The sequence below is a fragment of the Barbus barbus genome, assembly GCF_936440315.1.
Source record: "Barbus barbus genome assembly, chromosome: 15".
Lineage (NCBI taxonomy): Eukaryota > Metazoa > Chordata > Actinopteri > Cypriniformes > Cyprinidae > Barbus > Barbus barbus.
In genome coordinates this window covers 7532556-7560065 of record NC_136743.1, presented here as the reverse complement: position 1 = coordinate 7560065, position 27510 = coordinate 7532556, and the positions used below count along the sequence as shown (strand labels likewise).

Genomic DNA, 27510 nt, shown 5'->3' with positions numbered 1-27510 from the left:
ATAATTTAAAATGGGGGGAAATATCATTATGAAATGTTTTTCTCAAATACACGTTGGACACAATTATTGGCAACCCTAGAAATTCTTATGAGTAAAATATCTCGGCAGTATATTCCCATTCATATTAACAATTTTGAGCACTCCAGGGTGATTATGAACATGAAATTATCCAGCCATGGCTTCCTGTTTCACAGAAATATAAATAGGAGGGAAAACAAAGCCCAAATTCCCTTAATCATCCATCACAATGAGAACAAAGAATATATTTCTGATGTGCAGCAAAAGATAATTGAGCTTCACAAATTAGTGAAGTGGCTTTAAGAAAACTTTGAAAATTCCCATTTCCACCATCAGGGCAGTAATTAAGAATTTCCAATCAACATAAAATGTTACGAAACTGCCTGGAAGAGGACGCGTGTCTATATCGTCCTAATGCACGGTGAGGAGGAGAGTTTGAGTGGCTAAAGACTCTCCAAGGACCACAGCTGGAGAATTGCAGAATATAGTTGAGTCTTGGGGTCAGAAAACCTTAAAACAAAATTGTCAAACAGCACCTACAGCACCACATGTTGTTTGGGAGGGTTTCAAGAAAAATTCTCCTAGCTCATCCAAAAACAATCTCCAGCATATTCAGTTATCAGACAGGACTGGCACTTCAAATGGGACTGGCTTCTATGGTCAGATGAAACTAAAAAATTAGCTTTTTTTAGCAGAAAACACTCAAGATGGGTTTGGTGAACACAGGGATAAAAAGTACCCCATGTGTACAAATAAATATACTGCTGTATTTTTGATGTCGTGGGCCTATATTTCTGCTGGAGGTCCTGGACATCTTGTTTAGACACACAGCATCATGGATTCTGTCAAATGCCAACAGATAGAAAAATCAATAAGTGACTGACTCTGTTATAAATCTTATAATGGGCCATGTTTGGATCTTCCAACCGGACAATAATCCAAACACAAACCTCAAAAACAACACAAAAATGGGTCACTGGGCACAAAACCAAGCTTCTGCTATGGCCATTCCAGTCCTCTGACCTGAACCCTGTAGAAAATTAGTGGGGTGAACTGAAGAGGAGAAGCACCGTCATGGAGCTGTGAATCTGAAGAGATTCTGGATGAAGGAATGGTCTCTGATCTCTTGTCAGGTGTTCTCTAACCTCATCAAGGAGAAAATTTAGAGCTGTTAAACTGGCAAATGGAGGTTTCAAACAGTATTGAATAAAAGGGTGCCGTTAATTGTGGCCAATATTAGAGAAAAACATTTATTTCATAATGATATTTCCCCCCATTTTAAATTCTTATTATCCATAGGGTTAGATTTTTGTGATTTTTTTAAAATAAAAGATCAAAAGGATTAACAATGCAGATTAATTTTCACAGCCACCTTTTATCGTATTTACCAAGGGTGCCGATATTTTTTGGCCATGACTGTATGTATGTGCCACCCACTACTTTTTGATACCAAATGCATTAACCTGAATCTGAAGGGGCACATGACACTTCTGTGTATGTGTGTGCTGGCTGTTTTACAACGGCTTTGAAAATTGTTCATCCAATCAGATTTTACAGCTGTAACTGTCCAGCAGAAGATAAACTGTGGTCTCCTCTCCTTTGGTCAGGTTCAGACTCATACGGTCAGTTATGTGTAAACTAGGCTATAGGGCAGAGTGTGTGTGTTTGTCTCAGAGCAAGATGGGTTCAACAGATTGTGAAGCTCAAAGATCATAACCTTTTAAAGAGAGGAAATGAATATCCTCACAGGAAGTATACAAATGTTCTCCTGGGAACTTCCTGTCAGCACACTTGGCGCATACAAACCTCTGTTGACCAGTGTGTGTGAAGATGTGATTTGTGTTGCTGGGTCAGTGAGTTCTTGTTTTTAGAGTCATTGTGAAACACATGGAGGGATTTCTCAATGCCGCTATTACTGGTTCGGCTGTAATGCTACTGTATGTATGTGTGTGTGTGTATTTCCAATAATACATGAGATGCCATGTTTGTTTAGTTAACCAGTAAAGAATTACTCAACCTTATGAAGAACAGCACTGCAGTGTTGTTTGTAATGCTAAAGTTCGTTGAGGTTTGGATTATTTGAAGTGGCAAGAAATGCATGCATGCATACACTCCAGCTAAAGACATTCCTCATGTCTTCATACATCTTTCACCTTCATCTCCATTGTTTTCCCATCTGTTTTTCTTCACTGCACTGCCCTTTTGTTTCTGTAGTGGGGAAAAATCATGTACTTATGTAAGTGTGTACATATGAAATGATTTCTTGTTGGATGGACTAGCCTGTTTCTTGTGACCAATTAAAATGTGTTTACCAAGACGCCTATTTCACCCCGTAATGGTGAATATGTAAGTGTATGCATATGTATTTTTTAGTAATTTTTTTGCTCACCACGTCTGGATATATTTGATTAAAAAATACAGTAAAACGGTAATATTGTGAAATATTATCACTGTTTAAAATAAATGTTTAATATAATTTAAAATGTAATTTATTTCTGTGATGCAAAGCTGAATTTTCAGCGTCATTACTCCAGTCTTCAGTGTCACATGATCCTTCAGAAACATTCTTATTAATATCAATGTTGAAAACAGTTGTGCTGCTTAAAGGATTAGTTTTCTTCCAGATGAAAAAATTCCTGAAAATTTACTCGCCCCCTTGTCATCCAAGATGTTCATGTCTTTATTTCTTCAGTCAAAAAGAAATAAAGGTTTTTGAGGAAAATATTCTAGGATTTTTGTCCATTGAGCGGATATGGGGTAAGTAAATTATTAGGGAAATTTTTATTCAGGAAGTGAACTAATCCTTTAATGTTTTTGTAGAAACTCTGGTACTTTTTTCATAATTTTTTTTGTACAGAATGTTCAAAAGAATAGTATTACAACATTTATTTGACATCAAAATCTTCATTAGCAGTAGCAGATGTCCTCATTTGTATTTAATTATAGTAAATAATTTGTATTTTTTTATTCTTTTAAGTGCAGATATTTTGTTAGGGTGTGGCTTTTGAGTTTGAAAACAATAGAATTCTGTAATATGTTCCTGTTTATGTTTGTAAATGTGTGTATGAGAAAGAGAGAGAGAGCAGATTTAGTGTTTAAGCCTCAAACGTGCTAAGAACAGATCTGTCTCATGGGAATCTGTCACAGGTAAATAGGTTTCTGTGGGGTGTTTCTGTTTCTGTGTGTGTGTGTGTGTGTGTGTGTGTGTGCGCGCTTTCTGAACAATCCGAGCTGAAGCTCTGGCTGCACTCTGAAGATCTGCTGTGAAACACTGAAAGCCTCACTGGTCATATAATTCTAACAATGCAAAGTTTTAAACGTGTAATGTACAAACACACTGAAATAGTTGCGTAAATGTCAGTTCCCACGAGTATGTTTCCAGACCCATCAAGTTTGAGATAATCCAGACTGTTCTTGTTAATAAATTATATACAAACAGTCATCACCATCCATTTTCTGACAGACATTAGCAATAGTTTTAAGAAATGTAGAAGTGTCACACACACGTTTCAGTTTCTTATTTCCCACATCCAAGGTTGTGGGTTGCAAAACACACTCATGAAAATCCTCAGAGGGGGACCATCCATGTGGATTCTGGGTCATGTGCCCTTCAGCAGCACTTCTGCGATTGGTCCAGACCTCCATCAGTCAGTCCCAGCCTCAAATGTACTGGGTGTGTCCAACCATATCAACCCACCCACTGAACCAGTGCCTCAAGCGTTATCATTCATGTTGACACACACACGCATAATTGAGACCAGATGTTCACTTTGTTGCATGAGATGTTGCCTTCTGTCCCAAATACACTAGTGTCTTGAGGGACACAGCGATGAGAGCGTCCTGCTCTAAATGAGGACACCACACACGCGCTCAAGCTCTCTACAGACTTCATAAAGCTACATGACTCCTTGTAACTATGTTTCAGAGTTTCAAAGGAATAATCAAGAGAAAAGCTTGCTGTACGTGATTTTTCTTGTCTTTTATGGTTGTTGGCACTGGTCAGATTGTATGTTATGACACCAATGAGTCCCACAATAATCATTTCATATCAGGCCCTGTTGCATTTTGGCTAATGATAAAGCTCTCAATTTTAGTATCTATTTTAATATATTTAAAAATGTAATTTATTCCTGTGATGGCAAAGCTGAATTTTTAGCATCATTCTAATAGGCTGATTTGGTAATTTAAGAATCTTATCAATGTTGAAAAGTTGCATTGCGTAAGGTTTTTATGAACTGAATATGAATAGATTTTTTTTTCAAGATTATTTAATGAATACAAAGCTCAAAAGGACAGAATTTATTTGAAATATTTTTATATTATAAATGCCCCCCCCCCCCCCTCAAGAAAAGTCATATACCAAACATTTTAACAGTAGTTTTTATGTATATTAAATACAAAGTTTCTTTTACAACACTTTGTGTCATTTATTAATCTAGGTTAATGTTCAAATCTACAATAAATCTATTAATACATCATTAACAAACAAGAATTAAATTAATAAATGATAAAAAGTTTTAAAACAATATATATATATATATAAAAAAAATTTTTTTTTTTTTTGTTAGTTCGTGATAACAGATGTATGAACTATTGGTACCAAACTGAACCTTATTGTAAAGTGTTATCAACATTTGTTCATTATAATTGTTTTTCTTTACAAAAAGAAACTTTGCAACAAACTAGAAATTATACAGCTGTAACAGGCTGGAAAACAGTGGTATTTCACAAGCCATTTTTGCAATTTTTACCAAACCTCATCCATGTTAGCCAGCTAGACAGCATTATATGACAATCAGCAGAACTGCCAAAACAATCAACCAAATGTTTAAATTTGCAAGGCATAAAAATGGATGTAAAACAATGAATGTATCATATTTAGTAGCAAACTGAAACAGGACTCTGGTCTGAAAGAACAAGTGAGCATTCAATCAACTAGAACGTTGTCACACTGACCTCGGGGCAGAGGGACATACTATTACAGTTTCATTCTTTTAAATGTAAACACCTCTTTCTCACACTTTCTGTCTTTGTGTTTCTCTCTGCAGTTGGTGGCAGTGTTTGACGAACAAGAGCCTCATGTCGGAGGTGACGGCACCAGTGCGAGTTCAACAGGCACCCAGTCGCCTGAGCTCTTCTCTGGAGAGCCGTCCACCTTCACCCCACTGTCTGCCTTTCAACCATACCTGCCCCAAAGCGAGATAGAGGTCACCACATCCACGCTTCGAACCAGTAAGAGACAGAAGAAGAGACTCATAATGTAGTCTAGGTCTTTGAAAGTTTGAAATGTGCCACTGCTGTGGAAGCTTTGACCTTCTGTGTCACTCATTGGTCTCTATTTCTCACAGACATGCCTTTGCATGTTCGTCGCAGTAGCGATCCGGCATTGTTGAACCTGACAGCGATGTCATTCTCTGAGCCTGGTTCGCAACTCGAAGAACCTTCCAGAAAAAATCCCACGCGCTGGTCCACAACCGCTGGCTTCCTGAAACCACGTTTCTCCACCGGCACCAACAGTCTGGAGAGGAAGGTATGAAGCTGCTGTTGAGCTCCAAACCTTTATAGTGGAGGAACATAAATGACTTAAAGGGCTATTGCTCCCAAAATGATAATTATGTCATCATTTACTCTACCTCATGTCATGCCAAACCCAATAAGACTTTAATTATTCTTCAAAAGATGGTTTTGACCTTAATTGTCCGTACAATCATGTGTTATTTTGGACCTCTTTGACTTTAATTGTTTGGACCGAACAGTTGAAACATTCTTCAAAATATCATCTTTTATGTTCAACAGAAGAAAGTCATACAGGTTTGGAATAACATGGAGGTTAATAAATGATGACAGAATTGTAATTTATGGGTGAATTATTCATTTAATTAACTTCTCTGTTTGCTTATCGAGTGCAATAGTTGGGTTCTGGAAGTAAAAATTCCATTAATTTTCTCCTTAGGCAAATAGTAAACAGTAATATTTAAACCTATGTAAGACAGACCTGTTGTGAGTTCAGAGTTTGTTAATTGATGGATATTCTTTTGATGAAGACAACAGTTTGCATTATTTTAATAAATATTTTATAGTCAAATGATTAATTGCGATTAATCGCATCCAAAATAAAAGTTTTTGTTTACATAATATATGTGTGTATACTGTGTATATTTATTAGGGATGTGCGGGTCTAGTTGACTAAACGGTACAGCTCCTGCTAGTCGACAATGAAATCAATAGTCGATTACACGAGAGGGAAAAAAACATAATGATTTTATCATTCAAATTACCATTTTGAATTACTTTTGAAAAAGAATACATATCAAAACATTTAAATATATAAATATTTTTAAAAGCGTATCTGGGCGGAAACTACATTTTTACCTCAGGCATCGCATGCGTTTTCTTCATTTCAGCTGCAGCGAGCTCAAAATGACCACACGAAAGACCAGCTAGGTGTGGGATTATTTTGAATTAGGAGAAAACGGACAAGTTTTGTGTAAACTGTGTAATGTCAAATTGGCTTACAATAACTCTACTGGAGCGATGCGTAATCATATTCAAAACAGACACGTATGCGTTAGCTTGGAGGCTAGCCAAAGCCAGCAAATGTCAATCATGTCATACACTACAACCTGCCGCTGCGGTCCGCGATCTCATCCACGCCGTCTATTCCTCTAAACGAAGACCCACTTTGGTGGTGGTGCGGGATTTCCAGGCTCTTTTCGAAACTGTCTGCTTGCTTGTAGTTATCTCTTTGCATGCCTGTGACCTCTAGTCCCGTCGTTCGCCAGACCACTTTAACAAGTTAAATTCACTGAACAAATGCGCATGGTCTGAGTAAGTAAAACGAGCATAGATTTGTTATTAAACAATATAGCCAACATGAAGTAAATTTTTAAAAGCCGTTTTAATGTTATTCCTTGATAAACTTTACTATTGTTTTTGACTTGTGTTGTAATATGTTGGCTAACGTTATATGAAAATGAAGAATTCTATCAGTCTATTGATTGATTTTCCGATCTGAATAAATATATGCACTTTTTTTTCTGTTTAACGACTGCCTAAAATTAAATGATGATAATGCGAGGGAATATTGAGGTGTTCCTGTGGCTCAGTGGTGGAGCATTGCGTTAGTAGTGCAAAAGGTTCAATTCCCAGGGAACACACATACTGATAAAAAAAATGTATATCCTGAATGCACTGTAAGTCGCTTTGGATAAAAGTGTCTGCTAAATACATAAAGGTAAAAGGATTTGACAGTGTGATTCAAAGAATAAGTATTTCAAGTGTAGGCTGTTATATAGACACATGCACAGTTTTCTTCTTTTGCCATTTTTTGGGGGTTTCTAGCTTTTAGACTAGTCGACTAGTCCAATACAAAACTTCTGTTTAAACGACAGTCAAATTAGTTGTAGCGCACATCCCTAATATTTATTATGTATATATTAATACAAACACTTGCATGTATTTCTTTAAGAAAAATGTTATGTTTATATGTTAAATATATTTATATATAATATAAAATATAAGAATATGAATATATAAATGTATAAATATGTAAATATTTTCAATATATATACTGTATGTGTGTGTATTTATATATACATAATAAATATGCACAGTACACTAACATATATAATGTAAATATAAACTTTTATTTTGGATGAGATTAATCGCGATAAATCGTTCAACAGCACTAATATTTTAATAAATAACAAATTGCACCAAAAGAGCTCAGCAGGAAATACAAACTTCCATGAAGTTTACAAATAATCTCTGTCTCAATACGCTTTTACAAATATTTGTAAATATTTTATTTAAAAAGTTTTTTTCAAATATTTGCATGTATATACATATTTTGCAATAAACCGAAAATATATTGTTTCTTTATATCAATTTTAAACGAATAACTTTGTTTGTTTTTTATTCATATATTTTTATTAGAAAAATGAGTGGAAAAAAATTTGAGGTCGGTTCATCGGTTTTGCCGATTAATCGGCACGATATTTGATTTGTGGAACTATCGGTTATCGGCAAAAGTTTCCGTGTTGCGTCTGTTGCTGGAGTGGCTGAGAATGGTCTGCTGTCATTATACAGTACGAGAGCGGCCTCTAGAGGTGGAAATCACTGACAGCATATGTTGGTTGTTTTGGCATGTGACACTGCGCGTTGCACAGAGCGGGAAACTTCAAAAACGCATTTAAATGCAGTCGACAGAAAATCCTGCCGCAGAACAATAAATGTAATTTATTTGTAACATTAATGAAAGCTGTAGATGTATTGTTCCTTGTTAGAGTGTGTTCATTTCATTGCTATTACTAATATGCTTCATTTTTTAATTTTAAAGTTCTTCTTTTAACATAAGTAATCTATGAAGTAACTTTAATGATCAATATAATAATTAATATTAATACTAAATTTGTATTAATTTACAAAGTATGGTTCAGTACTGTTACTGATTTTTAAAAAATAGTAAAGCTGTATTTTAGTTTTCGTTCAGTATCCATTTTAAAAACTATCGGTTGATTAATCGGTTGGTTAATCTGTATCGGCCAGTGTGGTCCAACCTAGCTATCGGTATCAATAAAATCCACTATCGGTCGACCTCGAGAAAAAATACTTCCAAAACCAATGCCACGGTTAAAGTGAGCTGGCACTGTTGCACTCTTATTAATGTTCGCACAAAGGTTGTCAAGATATTTAGAGGTGGTGAGTGCTAAGTGGGCGGCTGACTTTACTCTCTGAGGAGTTGTGCTGTATTGCTGTTTGGAGGCCATCAGGTTCCTGCTGGTGTCTTTCTCAGATCATATCCGATAAATCTGTCATTTTTAGAGGCAGAGGTCACATCACCCTTCATGACATCTCTATGAATATTTATTGTCATTTCTGAAGGGTTCACAACCCCACATCTCACAAACAGTAAGAGCTCTATAAACAAGCCGTGTGATGGCAGAGAAGGTTGCGCTGCTGTTTGTGTTAAATTTATTGTGTGCGAGTGTGGGTTCATTTAATGCATTTGCTGATGTGACCATCATTTCTCTGTCTGTTCTCCTTCTAGCAGAGTAAGGCTTATGTCAATGCTAGTCATAAAACTCTCCAGACAATGAGTTATGGATTTCGCTTTGATTTACAGCTTTTTCTTATCCATCAGCACAGTGTCCTCACAGACCAATATTAAATTGTGATCTGACCATCCATGTGCATGTGAATCATTATTATAATTTTAACTAAGTAGATGAGTTAACAGGGAGTTAACAGTGTAATATAATTGATCTCTCTTCAGGGCCGAGGTGTCGACACATATCGTAGTCTTCCTCGTGATGCAGGGCAGTGGTCAAATCAGAAAGAATTTCAGCGTGAAAAGGCCCGTTCCTCACTCAGCGCCAATCATCCCATGGTGGACCGCTGGCTGGAGCGACAGGAACAGGTTGGGACTGTAATGATCTAGATCTCCGGTCCGGAGCCGCAGCCCTGCAGAGTTCAGCTCCAACCCTAATTAAAACTCACCTGCCTGTAGCTTTCTAGTAACTCTTCAGACCTTGATTAGCTTGATCAGGTGTGTTTGATTAGGGTTGAATCAAAACTGCTGTTTAAGTAGGGCTGTATAACTCTAAATCACTCATTAAAAACTAAATTTCAGTCTTTGTGATTTGAAATTCGCACTAAGCCATTTGGTTTTATTTCTATTAGTTGTGCAACCCTAATGTTAAGCAATCATGTTTCTTAAGAAATCAACATTTCAAAACGTTCTGCCAAGTACAAAAATTTATTGAAACCAGGCTGTAAAAATTAATCAGTGATGTCCACACTTTTTTGACTTTAGATGGAATGAATGAATCAACAAAAAATGAATGTCATTGATGTCTTCTGGGACATAAGATACTTGGCTAGGCCAATCATGGTTGGGTAATAAGTGGAAAGCTGGACAAATCCTATTATTGCTAAACACCAGAGAAAACAGTCAAACTTTGCGGTTTCTGACTGTTTGTGGTGCTTGCTGCTCTCCATATCCTCCAGATCCCAGTGTTAGGAAAGAACAGCTTAATTGTGTCCAATTTAAAAAAAAAAATGAATGCACACCTTTCAGCACAGATTGTTTCGTGAATATGTCACAATGTAATGCAGACTTTGTAAAAAGGCTGCTATTAAAGGATGGCACACTTAAAAACTAAACTGGACTTGACAGCAAAACCACAGTCTTTGCAGATCAAAGCGTTGTTGTTCACTTGTAAGGGGATTTTTCTTGAAGGTACAGCACACTGATTCTTGAGACAGGAGAAAACATGTCCCACTTTACAGTGTGAGTCTTTACCCCAAAACTACCTGTAGCTCAATGCTTCATGTACATAAAAAAAACAGAAATATAAATATATTTAAAAAATCTTTATTAAAGCTATATGCCATGACTCGTACTACTATTGTACTGTTTAAAAGAAAGGTTTGTAAATGAGATCTGAATGATGTTAATAATCTGTGTGTATTTGTGTTATATTGTGTTTTCTTGACTGAAATTGAAGAATACTGAAATCGGTTTGATTATGTAGAGAGAGAAGAGATGTGTGGTGTATCAGAGAGAAGATCCAGGGAGAGAGGGCTTGTGTGGAGGAGGGGAGAGCGTGTGTGTGTGTGTGTGTGTGTGTGTGTGTGTGTGTGTGTCTGTAATTAATCATCAAGGTAAAACAGCGTTTATAAATCACTTTCAGCTTTAGACTGCTAATGAGATAAGACTATATATAGATCTCTCTTTTTTCCCCTCTGTTTCTCTCTAGTAGGTGCTGCTTTAGGTCAGTTAAATCTCAGTTATCAGGTTTTCTCTTCGATATTTCCTTTATTCTGATATACATATTCACTTTGTCAGTCTACTGAGTGTGGAGCTGATAGACATATGGACAGACTGATAGACTAATGGATGGATAGGTAGGTAGACGGACAGGCAGGCGGTTATATAGACGAGTAGATGATAGATGGATGGTACTTGGAGGAAAAAAAGTACCATGTTTAGATGTACTGGTATATAGATGGATAGATTGATATGTTGACGTGTTGATAGGTAGATAGATAGGTAGCTGGATAGACAAAGACAGGTAGATAGATGGTACATGAAAAGATGGGTAGATGGATGGATGGATGGATGGATGGATAGATGGATAGACAGACAGACAGGTAGATGGATAGCTAGACAGTACATGAAAAGACAGGTAGAAGTATGGATGGATGGATAGATAGTTTGATATAGACTCAGATAAACGGGTAGATAAATGTTAGATGGATGGTAGATAGATAGAAAAGTAGACAGATGGACAGATAGGTTGACGGGTTGATAGGTAGATAGATAAAATAGTAGATAGACGTTACATGAATTGACAGATAGACAGGTGGATGGGCAGATGGATTGATAGATATGTAGGTAGGTAGACAGAGGCTATTTTTTCTGTAATTCTCACCCTCTTCTTGCAGAGATCGGTCTGTTTTTCTTTCACCAATTAATAATGGAAAAGAGTAACAGACTAAACTTTCCTCTGTTACTTCTTTCCCCGTTTCTTGTCATGCATAGCAACACCTCAGCAAATTGAAGTGAGGCTCACCTAAATAAGAACAGGAGTAACGCTCGAACATAAACTAATAATTGACTGAATTAGGATGAGGTCTTTATCCTGTGAATGTGTGTTTGTCCCATCGGGCTTTGCTGATGAAAGCATATATTAATGTGCAGCTTCAGTGAGGGAAGCGACGTGCGTTCAATAGAAACAGACTGTTCAGTCTCTGCTTCCTTGCGCTATTAGTCATTTCAGTTTAGGAGAGTCCCAGAAAAATACTTGGTTACTCAGTCACCGTGGAAAACAATCGCTGGTTGCAATATGCATTTGCACAGAGAAAGGTTTGGATCAGATCTGAGGAGGACAATGGCTTGGCAACCGTCTCTGATCATTCAAAGCATGTTGGATTTTGTCAGAAGGCCAGGGGTGTCGTTCTGATACAGTTATGCTGTCAAACACACACACACACTTTTGTTAAATCAGACAGCTGTTATATAAGATGTGATGGTTATGTCTGCCGTAGAGGGTGTATTGTGTATCACAGCTATTTTCTCCACTTCCTTCCATTGTTTTTTTCCACTGTATTACACTTTTGAAAACCCTCGGTCATGGAGGAAAAAAGTGAGTGACCAACTGCCCTAGATAGATAAATGACACAGTCACTACTCCCTTGAGCTGAATAATGCATGTAAACTGTCTCAGGCCCAGTGTTGTGTTTGCATCTAGAGTTATGTGTGCGCATCATTTTTCTTTTTTAATTACAGATTGTATGACAGTATTGGATACAAAATAGTTACATTAGATTAGAACTACTTTCAAAGTCTTACAGAGTATGTATGCGAGAACATATTAGTGTTGTCATGGCAGCAGAACACGGACCTGTTGGCTACTGAAACTTTAATGTGTGTGTGTGTGTGTGTGTGTATGTCAGTGGTAGTGTAGCGCTACTCAAATAATCAGGTGACAGAATAGTGAGCACGAGTTCTTGTGTTCCTCTCACCTGATCCGTGGTGTATCAGGTGAAATATCTCTGGTACAAACGGAGAATGAATTCCTTCAAACTGTTTAGAAAAAGAAGAACTTCAGAGCTCCCTGCAAAAATCTTCACCCAGGTCCTCTCATGTCATGTATACATTGTGATTCTTTTGTTATTTATGGATGTTACATTGTTGTTTTAATGTCAAATGTATTTCTTGAAGGATTTTGTTGATTGCAATGCATTGTGGGTTAAGTGGTTTTCTTCTTGTTGCAGGATGAGGAGGAGAACGGTAGGATTGAGCCAGTGGGACGTGCGGATATATGTTTAGATCACATGGGAGTGAGATCGCTGGAGTAAGTACCACACACACACACACACACACTGACTGACAGCAGTGGTGGTTATCTCTTATCTTTATGCGAATCTCTCCTTCATGCTGTCAGTTTGATTTGCAGGTAATGAAACATTTCGTCTCTTGAGTTTTATTGTAAAATATGACTTTTTTTCTAAACGCTGAGATCAGATTGAAATGTTTTGGATTAATCTCTCATAAACTGTCATCTATACTCTCGCTCGAGTCTCTCACAGTTCTGTCTGTCACTTTCTAGATGTGATGGCATTGATGCCAAAATTAGTGTTTTGGTGTGAATCTTTGATAACTAAAATGCTAGCTCACATTTAAAGGATTAGTTCACTTTAAAAAAAAAGTATCGAGTTTTTTTTAAAAGTGAACTAATCCTTTAAGACAAATTTTATAACTTTTGATTCTTTATTGATGCATGACCAACAAATACAATGTCTATATAGATGCAAAAGTGCAGTTTGTGTGACAGCTGAATCATAGCATTCTGACTGTTTGCATGTTTTCACTCTGCCCTATGCATTCTGGTTCCGCCCTACTTTGTTTGACTCCGCCTCTTCTGGTCTTTACATAGAGCTGCATGCTTATTCACTCTCTCTGATGGTTTGTTTTCTTTTTTCCCCTCGGTCCTCCAGTGATATTGTGAAATTGGTGGAAGTGTCCAATGACGGAGGTCCTCTTGGTATCCATGTGGTGCCTTTCAGTGGACGAGACCGCAGGTAACAACCACCAAACTCCATTATTAAATCAATAAAAGGGCTGAAAGTAAAATAAAATAAATAATTTTTATCTTGGGAAACTCAACCACTGAACATAGACCTTGCTCATGATCACCAGTGCTAAAAAAAAAAAAAAACTAATTTATACAACATTTTTTGTGAATGTTTAGCTCAAATGTTCTTATAGTATATTAATACATTTAAAATAAATTTTATTATATTTTTTGGTCCCTGGCATATTCTGAACCCAGCAAGAGCTCTGCTTCAGTTTACTTGAATATCTTTCGTTTGCATTACCTGATGTTCTGTGATCAGTGTGTGGTTTGAGATGACTAAATGTTTGTGTGACTCGAGAGTCATTGAATCCTCTGCAGAGAGTCCATAAGAGTCTGTCCAGAAGAGATAGAGTATCTAAACAGCATCTGTATGCGAGCGGTCACCAGGCAAACTAATCTAGCTAAAAGCAGCTTTATATCTGTGATCTGCATCTCTCTCTGGGCGAGCTGCTGCAGCAACAGGACGCAGGGTTATAAAGATGGAGAACGTTATTTATCTTGAGGAATTAGCTTTCGTTCAGAAGTGCTTTATGATGCTGCATTAGTTTCAAGTTCTTTCAATTCGATATCAATCAAATTAATGTTTCATTTCAAATGGATGATGCTTGTGACTAAATAAATAATAAATCTCAGAAATCTCTAGATCAAGTGTTTGTGTGTGTGTGCGCTGCAGGACGTTGGGTCTGCTGGTGAAGCGTTTGGAGCGTGGAGGGAAGGCTGATGTCCAGGGTTTGTTTCAGGAGAATGACTGCATCGTTCGGATAAACAACGGAGACCTACGGAATGTCAGATTTGAGCAGTAAGACCTGACCTCTGACCTTTGGCATCTGATGTGTACATAGTGCTTGTTGTCCCTTTAACTCCTTACTCTTCATGTCATCTATTCATTTGTTCTGATCGGTCATTTGTTCCTCCATCTGTTCATCCATCCATCCATTCATTCATATCTGTTCATCCATGCATTGATGTTCATCTCTCAGTCCCATTCATCCATACATCCATTCATCCATTTATTTTATCCATCCTTCCATCCTCATCTGTTCATCCATTCATTTCATTCATCCTTCCATTTGTTCGTCCGTTTATACATCCATCCTTTAATTTATTCATCCATCCTGTCCATCTTTTCTCTGACATTAAGTGAGCCTCCTATATTTTCTATTGTGCTGAACCCATCCACTCTCACATAAATGTACAAATACACACTTTTTATTAATTTTCTAAAAATACTTTTTTAATACTGAAAATGTATTGTATGATATTATTTAATAAACCTAAATGTTTGTGTTTTTGTTTGTTCTCAGAGCTCAGAACATGTTTCGTCAGGCAATGCGTTCTCCCGTCATCCTGTTCCACGTGGTGCCATCCACCATGAGATCCTATTACGAGCAGATATCCCATAATGAACACAACCCCAGAGCGAACATTGACCTTTCTGAACATTTCAGTCCTGACTCCCTCACTAATGACCCCGTCGGCCTTGATCACATCGCGCACCGATTGGCGCAGCACAGGCCACACCCACCGAATAACCATTTGGACACCAGTTCCCCTATCCATCATCCTTTTGGGCAATCAGGGAAACCTCCATCAGGTCACGCCTCTTCTCCCCAAAGAGGATTAAGCCCCACCCCCACATCCGGGTTCACCAAGAAAGTTGGGCGAAGACTTGGAATCCAACTTAGAAAAGGTATCAGTAAAAGCGTCCTGTTGCTTTCTTAATAATAATCACTTCATTAAAAAACTGCACATTATTACAGCCTATATTAAAAAGCTTAATTTGAAGATGAATGAAAACATGTCATTATTGTTTTAGATAATTAAATGATTGAATAGGCATTATAATTTTAACACACTTTAGCTGTGCTAAATTAACTTGTAAAAGCCCTTTTATGAAAAAAAAATATTTTATTGCAATTTTATTGTAGATTTGTTTTTTTAAATAACTTGTGTTTGTTTGTTGTTTTTATTCAAATTATTTAATGTGCAATGTGGCTATGTTAAAATATGGTTTATGCCCTGCTTATGATTAAGGCTGTGCTAATGAATCCAGATGTCTATTGCTGAGCATATTTCCCATCCTGCAGAGTCTGCTGTACTGATTCAGCTGGGAGAATGTTGCTCTGTTATCTGCCAACAGCTCCTTCCTGTTTGTATGTGTGTGTGTGTCCCTGCTGTAAAGGTGTGGGATGTGAAATGATTGACAACAGTTGGCACAAGTCTTGGCACCTGTGTGTGGACAGGTGGCCCAGCGGGTGCACAGGGTGGTAGTGAGGTTACGGAACAGAGGTGCAGGGAGCGTTGCTAGGCAGCACCGCGTGTCAGTGTGATGTGTTTCCATATGGCTGTCTGATTCTCTCAGTGTTTTATTGGACTTGAGTCACACAGGAAAACTTGCAGTGTTCTTTTTGAAATGTGTGACTGAACTCAACCTGTGGGGCCACTTTCTCTTTCTCTCTCAGTCTCTCTCTCACGCTCAGATGCTCTTATCTCAGCCTTCTCACACAGTCTCCAATTTCTGCACCTCGGAAGGGTTAAGCCCAGTCTGTTGGATCGATAGGTCATGATCTTGTGTTGCCTTTCAGACCCCATGTAGTCCAGGTGGCTTCTGTTCCAGTCCTGTAGTCTCCATCAACAAGCTGTAGCCTGATGTTTCTCTAAGCCGCAAGCTTCTGATGTTACTCACGTGCAGACAGAGAGAAATTCGACACAGAAAGCAGACTCAAAAATGTGTGGGATAAAAATTAGAGCGCTAAATGAATGCATTTAGACTGCAGTCCTTTTCAAATGTATTTTAAGCATGGAACTGACACTGAAATATTATGTAGTAAAACAGTACAGATTACAGATTGACAGTGGCACTTAAAAAAGATATAATGTAATGTAAAAAATACTATTTCCAAAAACAGAGGTGATATGTGACCCTGGACCACAAAACCAGACTTAAGTATATTGTAGGGTATATTTGTAGAAATAACCAAAAATACATTGTATGGGTCAAAATTACAGATTTTTCTTTTATCCCAGCAATCATTAGGATATTAAGTAAAGATCATGTTCCATGAAGATATTTGGTAAATTTCCTATCATAAATGCATCAAAACTGATTAGTAACTTGATTAGTAATATGCATTGCTAAGGATTTAATTTGGACAACTTTGAACATGATTTTCTCAATATTTAGATTTTTTTTGCACCCTCAGATTCCAGATTTTCAAATAGCTGCATCTCGACCAAATATTGTCCGATCCTAACAAAGCTTATTTATACAGCTTTCAGATGATGTATCTTAAGGGTCAATTTTCACAAAATCTACCTTTACGACTGGTTTTGTGGTCCAGGGTCACATATATATTAATAACAAAAGCTACATTTAAGGTTTTCTATACATATTATTTTTTAATAATATAATGTGATAAGTTTAAAAAAAAAATATTTAGCATCTTTGGTATTACACTTTACAATAAGGTGTCATTTGTTGACAGTTAATGGACTAACTAACATGAATAAACATTGAACAATACATTTATACAGTATTTATCTTTGTTAACGTTAGGTAATAAAAATACAGTTGATGTTAATTCATTTTGGTTCACAGTGCATTAACTAATGTTAACACAACTTTTGATTTTAATAATGCATTATTGTTGAAATTAATATTAACTAAGTAATTAATAAATAATGTAGAAGTGTTGATCATTATTAATGTTAACTAAAGTACTTAAATAATGTTAACTAATGAAACCTTATTGTAAAGTGTTACCACATTTTTGTACCAGAAATGTTCTCACTCTTTGTCAACCACTTTACAAATTGTGACCCTGGACCACAAAACCAATCATAAGGGTGAATTTTTCGTAATTGAGATTTATACATCATCTGAAAGCTGAATAAATAAGCTTTCCATTGATGTATGGTTTGTTAGGATAGAAAATCTGGAATCTGAGGGTGCAAAAAAATCTAAATATTAAGAAAATCACCTTTAAAGTTGTCCAATTGAAGTTCTTAGAAATGCATATTACGAATCAAAAATTAAGTTTTGATATATTTACAGTAGGAAATTAATAAATATCTTAATGAAATTATCTTTACTTAATGTCCTAATGATTTTTAACATAAAAGAAAAATCGGTAACGACTTTTCTCTCAATAAATTCTTAATTTGCTGCTTATTAAAAGTTAGTAAGGTAGTTAAAGTTAAAGTTTAGGTATTGGGTAGGATTAGGGATGTAGAATAAGGTCATGTAGAATAATGCATTTACATGTGCTTAGTTAGCACTAATACATGGCTAATATTCTATTAATATGCATGCTAATAAGCAACGAATAGATGTAACCATAAAATAAAGTGTTACCGAAAAATCAATCATTTTGACCCATACAATGTATTTTTGGCTATTGCTACAAAAATGCCCCAGCGACTTAAAACTGGTTTTGTGGTCCAGGGTCACAATTAAGGAATTACGTTTTTAGAAACTTTTTTTTTTTTAATGTCAGAAAGCAATTTATCATTTAGATTTATGATTAGACTTTATGAATCATTGAACAAGCAGTTGACCTGAATGTAGACACTCCAGATTTTCTTTAGTATTACAATTATTTATTTATTTTAAATTTTAAAATGAATGAATTTTATTTTTGGATTAATTCATTTGTAATGAATTTGGTAACATTTTTTATTTTATATAATGTCCTCCCATCATTTGGCTTTACCAGTAAGTGTCATCACACCAGCAGACATATGTTATGCAGCGTTAGATCTATGAATTGCTATTTAACACTATGAATGTTTTAATCATACAACACCAGTTTCTCAGGTTGAAATGGATAGGTGTATTTATACTTAGGTCTGTCTTTTAACTGTGTATTCTCAGGGCCTGAAGGTCTCGGGTTCAGCATCACTTCAAGAGATGTCCCACTTGGAGGCTCTGCCCCTATTTACGTGAAGAACATTCTGCCAAGAGGAGCTGCCATACAGGACGGGAGACTGAAAGCAGGGGATAGATTGCTAGAGGTGATAAGAATTTTTATTATATGTATTTTTAAATAATAAAATGATTTTTAAATGAATAAAGTGTAAGTATATGATACATTATAATTTATAATGATGACACTCTATGATTTTGTGGTTGCTACAGGTCAATGGGGTGGATCTTAATGGGCGTGGTCAGGAAGAGGTGGTTTCTCTGCTGAGGGCGACGCCCATGGGCGGGACTGTGACTCTTCTGGTACTGAGACAGGAGGAGACCTTTCTACCCAGAGAGATGGTGAGGAACTCTGTGTGTGTGTTTGAGTGACAGTTATGAGAGTGTCGAGGTGTGAAATCCTCCTGCTAATGTCTTCATAAAATGGTCCATCACTATATCGAACCGCATCTCTGACATTTAGAGTCTCACCACGCTTGTTTGAGTCAAGTTTTGCAATTTCACATTTTCCTCACACACTCTTCCCATTTGCATTTCAATGAGAGCTCTATAAAGAGGACTATTTCTGTTTATTTTATTTCGGTTAGCTTTTTAAACCATTTTCATTTTAGCTTTCTTCATTTTACTAGTGTTTGAAAAACATTGCTTTACCTCAGTTCGAAAAGGGTCAATTCAGGTCAAATTGGATCACTTTTCACATTCATATCATAGGCAGAAATCCAATTGAACTGAATTCACCCTCTATGATATTAACCCCTGATATTAAGATCCATCTTTGGTTGCACTGTGTGCATGTTTGTTTTTAGCATTACGTTTTCAGTTGCAGTATTACCATAGTCCTCTCCTTCCTCACTCTCTTTAGAACACAGAACCAGCAATGCAGAACACAAGAGAATGGGTAAGAACTGCACACACATCTTCACACCCGCTCATACTTCTCTACATCTGTACATGTGAAGAACCTCTAACGGAGAGGTTCAGTGCAATTGTTGTCAGTAAAGAATGTGCATGTGTCTCTGATGTTCTTTAATGATCCTGATCTAGCACTTACAGTTTCTTAAAGGGATCATTTACCCAAAAATGAAAATTCATGTTCTCACCCTCATGCTGTTCCAAAGGTGTATGACTTTCTTTCTTCTGCTGAACACAAAATAAGATGATTTTTTTGGGGGGAAATGCAATCATAACCATAACCAGGGTTTGAAGTGTGGAATAGTGCTATTATAACACCTACAAATACAACTTGCACACTAAAAACTTTAAAAGAGACAGACTTTTAGATATTTGTGAAAGATGTTTTCTCTGTTTTGGGGGGATAGATATTATTAAATTAGACCTTATGTCATCACAATTTGTTCATATTTTACTATAAGTTAGGGGTGGATAATTTTATTTATTTATTATTCATGCAACATACTTATTACTGTTATAGTTTTCATTGATGACCATTGCTATATAGATGATAACTTTGTCTAGTGCTCTTATGAATGTTTTAGCATGACTTTGGGAAAGTTACACTTCTAAACTTAATGAAATGGCATAGACTTCTTCATGGTCAGTGTTTGCATATTTCATTTCATTCTGTAATCTACTTGTTCTACAGATCTGTATACTCGTGTTAAATGCTATTATTTTTGATAGCGTTTATATCATTTTTTTGGATAATATCATGATTTTATTTTTTATTTTTCCTTACCGAATATGGAATCCTGTCAGCAATAACCTGTCCGTGGGCTTTTTAATTACTGTCAGTTTTGTGCAAGCGATGCAGTGTTGACAGATATTGCTGTGAAAACAAATAAAAAATCAAAAATAAATCAAATAAACCGAAATATGTGCAAAACTTTTGAAAAGGTAAAGATATCGCTAACTCTAAACTGCAACTTCCCACTTTATTAACTTTTTAAAGTGTCAAATTAAGAAGAAAGACAGGCCTAAAACGCTTATAATAAATAGCCAGATCTGGGAACATGGCGAAGGCTGTGCCCGCGACCTCTCTCACAACTGCTCCACCAGTGTCTCGCAGCAACATATATTTCTCCATCATTTTCACACCATGAACACTAAAAATTCTAGCATACTGTCTAAATTGCATTAGCTGTACATGCAGACACTCAGATAAGGAGTTTTAAATTAATCATTCAGAAAACTGATTTTATTTTTGAACATGAAAAATTTGCTGAGGTTCGGACCTCAATAACCTCATAACTGGCTACGGCCATGAATACAATGACAATCAATTGGGCCTAGTGATGTTTTTGTTCCCACTGACTTTGATTGCATTGGCAAAAACATTTTAAAAACGTTCTTTAAATATCATATTTTGTGTTCTGGAGAAGAAAGAATACAGTCATGCAGGTTTGAGATGATGTGGGTGAGTAAATTACTTCATTTTCAGTCATTTATGGATGATTATAAGCCTTTAATTACCTCTGTATCTTTCTGATGTATTAATAGACCTATGCTGCTGTGATTTTCTCAGTAAATTAGTCATTATTATTACATACTCATCTGGTTGTGATTATCAAGTCTAATCTTGGTTCTTTGATTTAAATGTGACATGGGCACCTTGAATTCGAACATTTGTTCTGTAAAGAGCTGCGGCTGTTACGCTTCAGAAACACTGTGAGTGTGAAAGCTCATTGTGAGCTCATCCTGTTTCCCTCTTCTTTTTGTCTGTTTTCCTCTTTCTGTCTCTCTGCTGTTTGTGCATTAACCTCTCAAGGGTGATAAGATCTACTATAACAGTGGCGGTCCAGAGAGCAGGAGAGAACTAAATGAAAGCCATCCATTTCCTTCTGAACACAAGTGTGTGTGTGTGTGTGTGTGTGTGTGTGTTGGAGGTTGTTACATTAAAGTGAAGGTGATTAAAGCTCAATAAAGATAGACTTTATAGAGCAGTCACTCAGTAGATGGATGTTAAAGCTGTCTCATCTCTCTCACTCTATCTCTCCCACACGAACACTCACGCACTGACAGCCGCTAACATGAGGGAGTCACTGGAGAGGTCAGAACGTATTGGTTTTTTATCTGTGTGTCTGAATCAGAGAGCAGAGGTTTGACGTGCATAATTTCTCATGAAAGCTGCCCTCCCCGCCTCATTTACATGTGCTGCATTTCCTTCAGAAGCAGGTGAAAATGTCAGCTGTGTGTGTCAGGGACATAGTAATGGACAGGAGAGTGACTTGAATGTAAAACTGCTAGTGCAGAGGTTTATAGTGTTTAAAGTCTATTGCGCACTGCAAGATATAAATGATGAAACATCCATTTGACAACCAAGACAAGCAAGTTTTATTTCTTTCTACACAGTCATTAATTACAGTAATGTCTCTGTCTGTTTCTGTAGAAGGTAGAAGACGAGGAGTTGGTCTTAACTCCAGATGGGACGCGTGAGTTCCTGACGCTGGAAGTGCCTCTGAGTGATTCTGGCTCGGCGGGATTAGGAGTCAGTGTCAAGGGTAACAGGTCAAAGGAGAGCCATGCTGACCTGGGCATATTCGTCAAGGCTATTATCAATGGAGGAGCAGCATGCAAGGTTCGAAATGTATTTTTTTCATGATTATGGCACAAATTATTTTGGGAAAAAATATATTTTTTTATATATATATTTTTTATATTATTATTTATATATTTTTATATTTTTTCCATCATGAAAATATTCATATAAATTCGCAACCATTCATAAGTTTGAGGTTGTTTTTTAAAGCAAGTCCCTTATGCCTCACCAAGGCTGTATTTATTTGATCAAAAATACGAAATATAGATTATTAGAATGTAAAAACTATTTGTTTAAATATATTTTCAAATATAATTTATTCCTCTGATGCAAACTGAATTTTCATCAGCCATTACTCCAGTCTTAAGTGTCACATAATTTTTCAGAAATCATTGTAATATGCAGATTTATATGGAAGCATATGTATAGCTAAATTCAGTTTGAAATGTAATATGCAAAGGACAATGCAATATGTAAAATGGCAATGTATTTCTGTATTTAAATTTACATTTTCCCATTCATATGTGCAACATTTAGTGCAAAATGAAAATTCAATTATATAATTTAATGAAAATGCAATTGAAACGTCATATATGTAAGTGTCAATGCATTTCAGAAAAATAAAAGACATTTAAATCACCATTTTGCTACCCTTTTGCTGTACCTTTGGCTCAGAATGCATTTTGAAACTCTCATTGCATTGTGCTGCAATTATCCCGCAGTATCACGATGAAAATGCAATCCCAAGTGTCCTACCCCTAAGTTTAAATGCATTTAGGAAAAACAGCATTTAAATGATAATACAGTTTTTGGACATTTTAAACCTATCTAATCAATTTGGGTAATACATTTTCATTTTTATTTTGCAACTTATGAAGCTTTAAAATATGTTTTTAATTTGCATATTAAAACTAGTGTAGAAAATGGCAAATTTAAATATCATTTTCATTTTGCACTAAATGTTGCACATATGAATGAGAAAATGCAAATTTAAATACAGAAATACATTGCCATTTTACATATTGCATTGCCATTTTGCATATTACATTTCAAATTGAATTTAGCTATACATATGCTTCCATAGTTTTAGGGCTCACACACATTTCCTAATTTTATTAATGTTGAAAACAGTTGTGCTGCCGAATATTCTTGTGGAAACTGCAATAATTTAATTTCACAATTCATTTGGATTAAGAAATTTCAAAGGAACAGCATTTATTTAAAAAAAGAAACCTTATACTGTAAATGTCTTCACTGTCACATTTGATCAATTTAATTATGGTCTTCATAATCTCATTGTCTGATGTAGGACGGAAGGCTGCGAGTCAACGATCAGCTAATCGCAGTCAATGGGGAGTCGTTGTTAGGGAAGACAAACCAGGACGCCATGGAAACGCTGCGCAAGTCCATGTCAACGGAGGGCAACAAGCGAGGGATGATTCAGCTGATTGTGGCAAGACGAATCAACAAACGTCTTGAGGTAAAGAGAGAAGAGTCGAACAGATGAGAGTCTGACAGCTTTTATCACTGTTGATCACTGAATAGTGCTTCATGTATTAGTTATGTAGATGAAATTAAATGGCCGTTCCATTAAAAACTTCTTAAGAACATTTTATTAGAAATAAACTTGCTACATCTCAACTCTCTCTCATTATTGGTCATATTTTGTCATGACACATTTGATTTCCTCTAGTCTTGCTTTGAGTTTTAAATCAGACAAAAATAAGCATACCTACTTCAGCACACATTAAGGTCGACCACGTGCTGTTTTCTTTCTTTCTCTCTCTAGAGAACGTCTGATCCGTTTAAAGACCAGGCAATCAGGTCACTGCATTTCGTGAATTTATCCACAAGGGCTTTCTAGAAGTATTTTCTGTAATTCTGAAGGGAAAACTATGATGGACTCATGCATTTTTGTGTCGCAGGGCTATTAAAGTTTGGCCGATAATGATGGTAATTGTCTTAGCCAGAGCAGGATCATAACTGCACAAGATTTTCCCATCATGCTGAGTGTTCAGTGTCTGCATTTGAATGAGACCGAGCCCACCAGAGCTGATTCTGACCACTTGGTCACCACAACATAAACCAAAATTTATATCGTAGGCAGTTAAATCTTTCAGTAGTTAAAGAGGTTGCGTGACTCGAATTATGATGTTCTTCTTGTTGTTCTGGTTTCTGTCAGGGTGAGAGCCGATGCAGTCCTCGAGGGTTAGAGCGGGACCCTGAGCCCGTCTCCAGATGACCATGAGCGACGAATCTCACACTCGCTTTACGGAATCGAGGGGCTTGATGACAACCTGAGGCCACAAGCCAACACAAATAATCGTAAAATGAGTGAGTTACAACACCAGCACACTTAAAGGTCTAAATGTCTCATTTCTGTGCTAGTGTAACCTGATTTGCTTTTAAGCTGGTCTTTTCAAAAGACATGTAAAATGTCTTTTTCTATTTTTTTATGATTTTCTTTTTAAAATATCAATCATATACAGTGCTGCTTTAAAGTTTGTGAACCCCTTGCAGAATCTGTGAAAATGTGAGTAATTTTAACAAAATAAGAGAGATCATGCAAAATGCATGTTATTTTTCATTTAGTACTGTCCTGAGTAAGATATTTTACATAAAAGATTATTACATTTAGTCCACAAGTCAAAAAATAGCTGAAATTATTAAAATAACCCCATTCAAAAGGGTTATTTATACTATGTGTGGTTACCTGGATGATCCACGACTGTTTTTTTGTTTTGTGATGGTTGTTCATGAGTCCCTTGTTTGTTCTGAACAGTTAAACTGAGCACTGTTCTTCAGAAAAATCCTCCATGTCCTGCAGAATCTTCAGTTTACCGGCATCTTTTGCATATTTGAACCCTTTCCAGTAGGGATGCACGATATTATTGGACTGATATCAGAATCGGCCGATAATGGCTTTAAATGTAAATATCGGCCTATGAAAAATTATGCCGATATGTCTTGCCGATAAGAGGAATGGGTTAACTCACATGTGCTCAGGGTGTGCTAGTGATTAGATCACATCAGCAATGAGGCTCATTCTTGAAGCAAACTTTTGTCTGAATGAAGATTAGATTGACTGTTTTGGATCCCTGCATTTAATCTGTGAAAGGTACGCGTTTGGTGTGTGATAAACCGTGATCGCATGTGCAGCGGCAGCAACAGTCTCCCCCAGGTCCTAATGCCCGTTCGATAAAGAGTTTTAATCTGTAGGGGGTGCTGTTGCCTACTTCTAATTAAATGTATTTAATTAGACATTTAGACTGTGTTTCTGATTAAATAAAACAGTAATTGATGTCATAAAATAATGAGTATGTTTTGATTTAAAGGTCAGAAGCTATAGCTTGCATGAAAAAAAAACATGGACACTTGTAAATTAAATAATTTTATATATACCAATTTATGCATTAATGTGTAACGTTTAATTTTTTAAACAAATCATGAGCTCTAAAAGATTAAAAGCTAAAAGCTCTTTTGTTTTAGACCATCTACAAATGTTAAAATAAAAATGTTAAAATAAAATGTTAGGGTTAACACTGCATCTTTCGGGGGGGAAATGCAGCTATTGATATAGTTTATTTATAGTTATTTTCAAAGCTTCAAAGTACTGTTAAAAAACCTTCATTATTTTTTATTTAATGCTAATAAATAAGTTCTTGTTAAAAACTAACCAAAATTTTAATTATTTTGCTTATAATTTCTGCACAGGAGAGACTTGGTGTTGTTTCCAAACAAAAGGAAATATATCGGTATCTTGCATCGGTATCGGCAATAATTAGTTGAAAAATATCGGCATATCGGCAAAAATCCAATATCGTGCATCCCTACTTTACAGCAGTTACTGTATGATTTTGAGGTCCACTTTTTTCACACTGAGGACAATTGAGGGACTCAAACACAACTATTAAAAAAGGTTCAAACATTCACTGATGCTCCAGAAGGAAACACGATGCATTAAGAGCTAAAACTTAAAACTTTTAAACAGGATATATTTTGTAAGGATGTAATTTTTCTTATTTTGTAGAAATGTAATTTTTTTCCATTTAGTACTGCCCTTCGGAAGCAACAACAGATACTTGCATGTTTCCCAGAAGACAAATTAAGTACAATTTACCTTGATCTTCAAATTCAAAAAGTTTTCACCCCCCCCCCCCCCCCCCCCCCCCCCCCCCCCAGCTCTTAATGCATCGTGTTTCCTTCTGGAGCATCAGTGAATGTTTGAACCTTTTTTAATAGTTGTGTTTGAGTCCCTCAATTGTCATCAGTGTGAAAAGATGGATCTCAAAATCATAGTCACTGCTGGAAAGGGTTCAAATATGCAAAAGATGCTGGGAAACTGAAGATTCTGCAAGATGTGGAGGATTTTTCTGAAGAACAGTGCGAAATTTAGAGAAAAGCTTATATGTTTAAATATATATATGTAAATATATATATCTTATTTTTTAAATAAGATATATATTTAAATATATCAAATATGCAAATAATTACAAGAAAGTAATTATTTGCATTATTTTGCAAGTTAACCATCACCAGATGCTCTCTGCAATCACATTTGAACGCAGCATCAGGTTTCAGAAGTAGAACTAGCCTCTCTGGGCTTCAGTGTATGTGAAACATGGTCTAACACAAAACATATGAGTATTACCCTGGACAAACAGATGCAGAGCTGTGGAGGTTCACTGAGAGCTCTCTGTGTGAGAGAGAGAGCTCAGCCGGAGCTGTTATCCTGCCTGTCAACAACTGAATCCACTCATGGGAAATGACAGTAGCAGGGTGCCACACACAGACGTGCATATGCTTTTGCATTTCCTCAATATATATGCAGAGTCACGCTCATACCATCCATTTACACTCACACAGACAGGCTTTCATTTGCTCGCTCTCCACAAGCACTCCTGCAGTAATATGCAGACTCGCTCTGATCAGAATGGGACTGTGTCCATCCATTTAAAGACCTGTTTTTAAACCCACAGCAAATGTGTTAGTAATGGGGTAATGTTGTTTGTGTGCTGATTGGATTTGGATTTGCTTGAGTGAGGTTCTCTATGAGCATACAGCAGGTTATTGTCTCATCTTCAAATGCTATGAAGGTTTGAATTGGTTTTTGAATTAATTAGCGTATTAGGTATTTGTGTTGGAGAGAACTAGAATGCATTAGTTGTTTTCTGGAAGTAAAAATATCATTTTTGCCATTTTTGTGATAACTTATACATGGCTATCAGCCCACATCATTTCAACTCAATTTTTTAAACAAATATGTTTAATAATAGAATTCCTAAACATTGCCTATGATTCTGTAAAGAAATCCCCTCCAATGCACCTACAGGTCCTTTTCAAAAAATTAGCATATTGTGATAAAGTTCATTATTTTCTGTAATGTACTGATAAATATTAGACTTTCATATATTTTAGATTCATTACAA

At 36.2% G+C, this 27510-nt stretch overlaps 1 protein-coding gene across 1 annotated transcript in view; it reads left to right on the top strand.

Annotated features, from left to right (window-relative positions):
- The window catches only part of LOC306881672 (partitioning defective 3 homolog), an 89495-nt gene that overhangs the window by 25293 nt on the left and 36692 nt on the right, over nt 1-27510 (top strand). Inside the window, 14 exon segments of the mRNA XM_079435870.1 lie at nt 5067-5250; nt 5367-5548; nt 9293-9436; nt 12799-12878; nt 13522-13605; nt 14335-14460; nt 14966-15351; nt 18535-18674; nt 18799-18927; nt 19448-19483; nt 21932-22120; nt 23391-23561; nt 24264-24299; nt 24301-24415. Of these exon segments, the coding sequence (XP_079291996.1) occupies nt 5067-5250; nt 5367-5548; nt 9293-9436; nt 12799-12878; nt 13522-13605; nt 14335-14460; nt 14966-15351; nt 18535-18674; nt 18799-18927; nt 19448-19483; nt 21932-22120; nt 23391-23561; nt 24264-24299; nt 24301-24415 (2002 nt within the window).